The sequence below is a fragment of the Aegilops tauschii genome, chromosome 5, assembly GCF_002575655.3.
Source record: "Aegilops tauschii subsp. strangulata cultivar AL8/78 chromosome 5, Aet v6.0, whole genome shotgun sequence".
NCBI classification, from domain to species: Eukaryota; Viridiplantae; Streptophyta; class Magnoliopsida; order Poales; family Poaceae; genus Aegilops; species Aegilops tauschii.
The window spans coordinates 36,166,404-36,174,066 of NC_053039.3; the positions used below are offsets into that span (position 1 = coordinate 36,166,404).

Sequence of the window (7,663 nt, forward strand, 5' to 3'; positions counted from 1 at the left end):
ATCTCCAAAAATACTTCGAGTTTTGAGCTGATTTTTTTTGGAGTTGTAGACATACGTCACATGAATGTTGTCAAATAATTTCAGATTTTTCTGAAATGTCTAAATATAAATTTTTAGGGTTAATCTCATGATCTCATCTAATGTAAGATCTCATGCAAGTCTTCCCCACTCTACAGATGAGGACTCGAAAGGAAAGAAAACACAGGCCAGTCCCTAGGCTCTGCGTGGAGGACCCTGAAACGAGAACTGGGACTAAAATCAGGTCCACATCGCTCCTTCCCCACTCTCAGATCTGCTCCTCGCCGATCTGGGCCATCCTGTCACCGTCTTCTTCCTCCCCGGCCGATGCCTCCCAAACCATAGCCCCCGCAAAACCCTAGATCCCGGTCCCCGTCGACGCCGCCGCCGCCACCGCCATGGATCCCTCCGGATCCAGCTCCCGCCACGGCCGCCTCCTCATCTCCCCGTCGGTGTCAACCCCGACCTTCTCCTCCACCCGCGCCCCGTCCTCATCCCCCTCGCCGCACCACGACCGCCGCAACTCCACCTCCTCCCCCAAGCCCCTCCTCCCCTTCCCGCCCCCCACCTCCAGGCCACACTCGTCCGGCTCGTCCGCCGGGCCCCGCGCCGCCGCGTCCGCCTCGCTCCCGGGCTTCGCGCACAACGCGCGCATCGCGGTGGCGCTCGCGCCCGCCGCGGCCTTCCTCCTCGACCTCGGCGGGGCCCCCGTCCTCGCCGTCCTCGCCGTCGGGCTCGCCGCCGCGTACGCCCTCGACGCGCTGCGGCTCCGGCAGGGCGCCTTCTTCACGGTGTGGGCGGCGCTGCTCGCCGCCGACGTGGCCTTCTTCTTCTCGGCGTCCCTCTCGTCCGCCGCCGCCGCCTCGCTGCCCCTCACCGTCCTCGCGCTGCTCCTCTGCGCGGAGACCTCCTTCCTCATAGGCGTCTGGGCGTCGCTCCAGTTCCGCTGGATCCAGCTTGAGAACCCTACCATCGTTGCGGCGCTCGAGCGGCTCCTCTTTGCGTGCGTGCCTATCGCCGCATCTGCAGTCTTCACATGGGCAGTTGTGTCCGCGGTCGGGATGGCCAATGCTTCCTACTACCTTGCCACATTTGCCATGGTCTTCTATTGGCTCTTCTCGGTACCCCGTTCCTCCAGCTTCAAGAACCGAAAACAGGACGCTCCATTGCAGGACAGTGATGGCATTCTTGGCCCCTTGGAGAGCTGCGTGCATGCGTTGTACCTGTTGTTTGTGCCAGTGTTGTTCCATGCTGCATCCAACCACACCACACTCTTCGCATCATGGGCCAATGTTTGTGATCTTCTGCTGCTGTTCTTCGTACCATTCTTGTTCCTGCTCTATGCGTCCACTCGTGGTTCACTGTGGTGGATTACCAGGGATACACGCACAATGGACCAGATAAGGATGGCGAATGGCTTGGTTGCACTTGTTATAGTGGTGCTCTGCCTGGAGGTTCGAGTTGTATTTCACGCTTTTGGAAGGTACATTCATGCTCCCCCGCCGCTGAATTACCTGCTTGTGACTGTCACGATGCTTGGTGGTGCTTTGGGTCTGGCTGCGCATGCTGCTGGCAAGGTTGGAGATGCAGTTAGCTCGGTGGCGTTTATGGGGTTGGCAGTGCTTGTCAGTGGAGCAGGTGCCGTAGTCATTGGTTTTCCGCTTGTGTTCCTTCCACTCCCAATGATGTCTGGTTATTATGTGGCAAGGTTCTTTACCAAGAAAAGCCTGTCATCATACTTCACCTTTGTGGGAATATCAAGCTTGATGGTCCTTTGGTTTGTGGTGCATAACTACTGGGATCTAAATATTTGGGTTGCTGGCATGCCATTGAAATCGTTTACCAAGTACATTGTTGCAGCTGTAATCATGGCAATGGCTGTTCCTGGTTTGGCACTTCTCCCTGCAAAACTGCGCTTTCTTGTGGAACTTGGTCTTATTGGTCATGCACTGTTGTTATGCTACATTGAGAACCGACTCTTCAACTATGCTGCCATGTACTACTTTGGGTTTGAGGACGATATCATTTATCCAAGTTATATGGTTTTGATCACAACATTTTTTGGGTTGGCTCTTGTAAGAAGATTATCTGTTGACCAGAGAGTTGGGTCCAAAGCTGCTTGGATCTTGACTTGTCTCTATTCTTCAAAATTATCTATGTTGTTTATCACATCAAGATCGGTGGTATGGGTTTCAGCTGTTCTGCTACTTGCTGTCACACCCCCTGTACTTCTTTACAGGGACAAGTCCAAAGGGGGGGCTCCTAGGATGAAGATCTGGCAAGCTTATTTTCATGCATCTGTAGTAGCCTTTTCTGCATGGCTCTGCCGGGAAACAGTTTTCGAAGCTTTACAGTGGTGGAACGGAAGGCCTCCTTCAGATGGTCTGCTTTTGGGGTCATATATTTTGTTGTCTGGTGTTGCTTGTATCCCAATAGTGGCACTCCATTTCCCTCATGCCCAGTCAGCAAAGAGAGTCCTGGTGCTTGTTGTGGCCACAGGGCTTCTTTTCGTTATTATGCAGCCTCCTGTTAAACTGTCATGGGTATACCGGTCGGAGCTGATCAGAGCAGCACATTTATCTGATGATGACACGTCAATATATGGTTTTGTAGCATCCAAGCCCACATGGCCATCATGGCTGCTCATAGCAACAGTGGTACTTACATTAGCAGCTGCTACATCTATCATCCCAGTGAAGTATATTGTTGAGTTGAGGGCTTTGTATGCTGTGGGAGTTGGAATTACACTAGGCATCTACATATCTGTCCAGTACTTCTTCCAAGCAGTTGTTCTGTATCCTCTTCTTGTTGCGACAATTGTCTGTGCTGCAGTCTTTATAGTATTCACGCATCTTCCATCTGAGTCCAGCACAAGGGTTTTGCCATGGGTGTTCTCTTTGTTAGTAGCTTTGTTCCCAATCACCTACCTGCTGGAAGGACAGTTAAGGGCCAACAGTTTTGCAGTTGAGGATGAAGCAGAGAAGTTCACCAACATGTTGGCTATAGAAGGGGCCAGAATGTCGCTTTTGGGTCTCTATGCTGCTATATTCATGATCATTGCACTAGAAATTAAGTTTGAACTGGCTTTGCTGTTGCATGATAAAGCCACAGATGTTACACATGGTGTATCTGGTGGTCGGGGCTCTGCATTTCCACCCAAAGCAAGGCTACTGCAGCAACGGAGATCTCATGCTGCACCAACTTTCACCATCAAGAGATTGGCAGCTGAAGCAGCTTGGATGCCTGCGATCGGCAACTTATCTACGGTTTTGTGCTTCATCATCTGCCTTGTTCTCAACATAACACTTACTGGTGGCTCGAACCGTGCTATTTTCTTCCTAGCGCCCATCCTTCTACTTTTGAACCAGGATTCAGATATTGTTGCAGGATTCGGTGACAGACAGCGTTACTTCCCTGTGACAATTTCTATTTCTGGGTATTTGCTATTGGCATCATTGTATAAGATATGGGAGGAGGCTTGGCCTGGCACTGGCAGTGGAGGATGGGCTCTTGATATCGGGGGCTCAGTTTGGCTCTATGCTGTGAAAAATGTTGCTCTTCTCGTGCTCACGCTACCCAATCACATACTCTTCAATCGGTTCATGTGGGACTATGTCAGGCAGACCGATTCGAAGCTACTTCTGACACTGCCTCTCAACCTGCCATCGATTATAATGACAGATGTACTTTCTGTGCGGGTTTTAGGGCTTTTGGGAGCTATTTATTCTCTAGCACAGTACCTGATATCAAGGCGGATAAGAATTGCTGGGATGAAATATATTTGAAGTTTTGAGGTAAATCTTGTGTCTTGGCGCAACTGCTGTCAGTCGAGTCTTCAACTTCCTGAAGCAGATCCTTGTGGTAGAGAGAATCAGAGAAACAATGCTCGATGGTAATCACTTTTGTACTGGATGATCGTTATACTGGTTTACCCTTGAGGTGTTGTACTGTAGATGTTTTGCACAGGACATAAAATGCATCACCATGGGTCCTTTACTATGGGCTTGTAGCAAGAAAAAAAAAGAATTGCTATTTTTCACTTGACTAATTTTAATTCGTTTTCAGTCGAATTTTTAAACCGTTGGATCAGGTGCTAAGATTCGCGCTGAGAGTGGTCTTTTTGTAGCCGGGCGCACGTGTCTTTTCGGGCCGCCCGTTTACCACCCGTTAGCTTTTCCCCTCCCTGTCTTTTTTGCTGTTGTTTGGAATTTTCTTTTCAGCCGGTTCAGCCTTTTCTATCCCATTTCACAAGGCGCTAGATCGAGTCACTGTTTGAGCAGAAGGGAGAGAGACATAGAGGAGGGATAGATTGAGTCACTGTTTGTTTGGAATTTTCTTTTCAGCCGGTTCAGCCTTTTCGTTATTATGTTGCTGTTTGTGTTCTGTTGTCCTTGATCTAGTTCTCCGATTTGTCGACTGGGTTCCTATCCTAGGGTTTGTGTGAATGTAGGTTTGTGATTTTCCCATGGCCAGCTTTCGACTTGTTGGTGATTTGTTCTGCGATGTCCTTGGCGATTGGGAGCTCTCCCTCTATTTCTGCCTGAGGTCTAACGACTATGAGTCCTGCGGATTCGGTTCCCGTGGAGTGGTTTGACCCCCTTTCCCTTTGGATGTTGCTGTTTGTGTTCTGTTGTTCTTGATCTAGTTCTCCGATTTGTCGACTGGGTTCCTATCCTAGGGTTTGTGTGAATGTAGGTTTGTGATTTTCCCATGGCCAGCTTTCGACTTGTTTGTGTATTCAGGGGCTTCCTAGTTCTGTAGGTTTTGCTATGAGTATTTTGTGGATTTTTGGCATATGTTATTTAGGATTCCGGTGAGGTAGAGTTGAGCTCGTTATGTTTATTTCTGTTTCATTTTTGTTTTCAGAAAGTTAAATGTTTGAAAAGGAAGCTTACCACTGCTAGTGCTAGGAATAGGAATGTGGTATATGTTTCCGTCTCTTGATAGTTCAGCTCCTCTATACTTATTAGTGCTGTTTCTGATATGCATTTTCTTACTGTCTCCATTTATTGTGTAATACAGTGTTTCTTCAAAAGAAAACTCTTGTTCCGTGCCTTGGACTAACCATCCCTTAGAGGGTATTGCTAAAAGATCCTCGATTCCTAACAAAATCGATGTTGTAGTGGCTTGATGGAAGCCCAGAGCCTTTAGTTGATCCAGTATATGGGATGTACTATATCCCATTCTGGAATTTCATGTTAGCTCTCTTTACATATGAACTAACAACACAGTAGTATAAATAACAACACATTAGTAACAAGCCAACGGGAACACACAAAGTTCTGTACTTGTATTACTGGTGTCAATGTATTTATTTACAGTAGTATAGTACCGGAAGTAGTATACTCCTGGAGATGCTGTTCATGAAATTTAGTACTAGGTCATGTTGTGAAATGTATGTTGGGTGATAGGATTTTTCTGCTTCAAAGTTTTTGGTCCTTTTTATGTTTCTGATTGACTATGTTGGGTACATCTAATTCTTTTATCTTTAGTTCTATAATTAAAAATTTATTTTCTTGTAGCTTGAGTGTGTACCATGATTTTGTTGGTGTTATTGTTTGTTTTTTCTAGATTACTCTCTTTGGTGCATGATCTGAACTACATCTTGTTAGTGATTGGTACTGAAATGAAGTTGAATTTTCACTTTTCAGGTACTCCTTTTAGCTGTATATATAGATCCATAGTTGATTCACAGCTGGATTGTACTTGACTTGCATGCTATCTTTTTCTTGCATTGTAAGATTGTAGTTGTCGCGGGTGGGGTGGGGTGGGGGGGGGGGGGGGGGGGGTCAACTATGATGATTTACAGCAGGATCATCCTAGCTTATCTCGTCATTTCTGTTTTCCTTGCGTAGTAAATTTATAGCTTGCTCCTAGTAATCTTCTCTTTGTGTTCTGTCGATTGAACTAGGAGTTACATTACTAATGAATTATGGCGTTTAATGTGTGTAGAATCACCTTGGGGTGAACAATAATTTCAGCCTCAGTGTATATGAATTTCATCTGAGTGTTTGTTCGTTGGAATTTCATTTGTTAGCACTGTAAGTTTGAAGCCTACTGGAAATAACTTCCAAGTTTCAGCCGGCACTTTTAACTTTTTCAACACATGGAAGAAGACGCAGAGATCTATTGCTTTCTTTTCAAAATTTAGATGGGACAGGAAGGATCTTGACATGTTGGTAATCTCTGATGCCTCCTGCCCGTCCTTCATCCTGGTCTCTTTGTTTCCTTTCTTTTGGATTTGATTTCTTGATCTGCTACCTTTTTCTTATCCTGCTACTGGTTGTTATTATTCCGGCTTTGTTATCTTCCCTTCCACGCGCGTCCAGCTAAGAGTTGTACGTTTTTTCAGCCCGTTATTGCTCTATTTTATTGCGTTCTTCAACCTTTTATTTCAGTCAAAAAAAAAGTCCAATAGACACTCGTGGTAGCTGTCGTTCAACATCAGCGATTACTGGTGACCCTAACGTAATAGTGATTATTACTACTACCTGCCGATTAGGGACCCTAACGTGGTGACACAAAGGCGGGAGGGGAGGGGTAAGATCTGGTGCAGTCGGCAGGGGCGAAGGTTATGGTGTGCTGGTCGAGGTCGTAGCCGACGTGCATGTTCTGCTGCATGATGTTGCCGATCGCCACCACCGGCCGCTCATGCGTCACCGGCGCCATGGCCAAGCACACGGTCCGCAGCAGAAGGTCCACGAACACGTTCTCTGCCTTGAGCGTGACCGAGGCGCCCCCGCCCAGCTCCAGCGTAACGTCTGGGAACACCTTGTCCAGCACCTCCAGGCCGCCCGCCTCGTAGCACAGCGAAAACAACTTCGGCTTCGGCGACTGCTTGCGCGGGAGCTTGATGCTCCGGGAGAGCGCCTCCACGATGGGGTCCAGCAGCTCCTTGTCGAGGTACGTCAGCACCGTCCGGAGTCGACGATGACGGGGGACCGGTCCGGCAGCTTGATGATCGTGTTCGGTGTTCCCAACCCTGAGGGACACGATCAGGACGGTGTAGTAGGCCCCCACGGCGGAGGAGTGCTGTACCATCGGCGTGGTGACCGCGCCCGGCTCTGTCACGGTGGCGCGGGCGCCGAAGTTGAGTGCGGAGGACACGTCGCTGAAGAAGGGCGCCAGGCAGTAGGAGAACCTCTGGCCGAGCGACGTCGCGTCGCCGATCTGGTTGATGAGGGAAGATTCCGCGTCGGCGAGGCCGACGATGCCGTTTCCAGCGAAGTGGAAGGTGGTGGCGCAGCCGAAGGTAACTCTGGGCACCTGCAGCTGCGGACGCTCGCGGCACCCCATGCAGCCGCCGGGAGCGTCGTCGAAGGTGAAGGTCTTAGTGGCCACGAGGCCGCTGCTGTTGGAGCCGTACGGTTGTTCTTGCGGCGAATTCGTTGTTGCAGCACACGAACAGGTACTTGGATGTTGAGATCAGATGGAGGCAGGGACTGCTGAACTGCATGCTTGGGAGAAATAAACTATTTAAGTTGAGAAACATGGAAGACTGGGTGCACCTTACTATCAGGAGGTAGGTCCAATCGATAGGCTACTTCACCGATGCGCTTCACAATTGGGAATGGCCCAAAATAGCGAAAGGACAACTTGTTGTTGGATCTTGAAGCAACTGATGTTTGCACATACGGCTGAAGTT

General features: G+C 48.8%; 2 protein-coding genes across 2 annotated transcripts; one reads left to right on the plus strand and one right to left on the minus strand.

Moving 5' to 3' along the window:
- Positions 1-229: 229 nt before the first annotated feature.
- LOC109751206 (uncharacterized) lies at positions 230-4,096 on the plus strand. The gene has a single exon (XM_020310099.4). The coding sequence runs from the start codon at positions 417-419 to the stop codon at positions 3,801-3,803; it is 3,387 nt and encodes a 1,128-aa protein (XP_020165688.1). The 5' UTR covers positions 230-416; the 3' UTR covers positions 3,804-4,096.
- Positions 4,097-6,525: 2,429 nt separating this feature from the next.
- On the minus strand, positions 6,526-7,314 carry LOC141022518 (aspartic proteinase CDR1-like). Its single transcript, XM_073498778.1, has one exon. It carries the CDS (start codon positions 7,312-7,314, stop codon positions 6,526-6,528), a length of 789 nt encoding a protein of 262 aa, XP_073354879.1.
- Between the last annotated feature and the right edge of the window lie 349 nt (positions 7,315-7,663).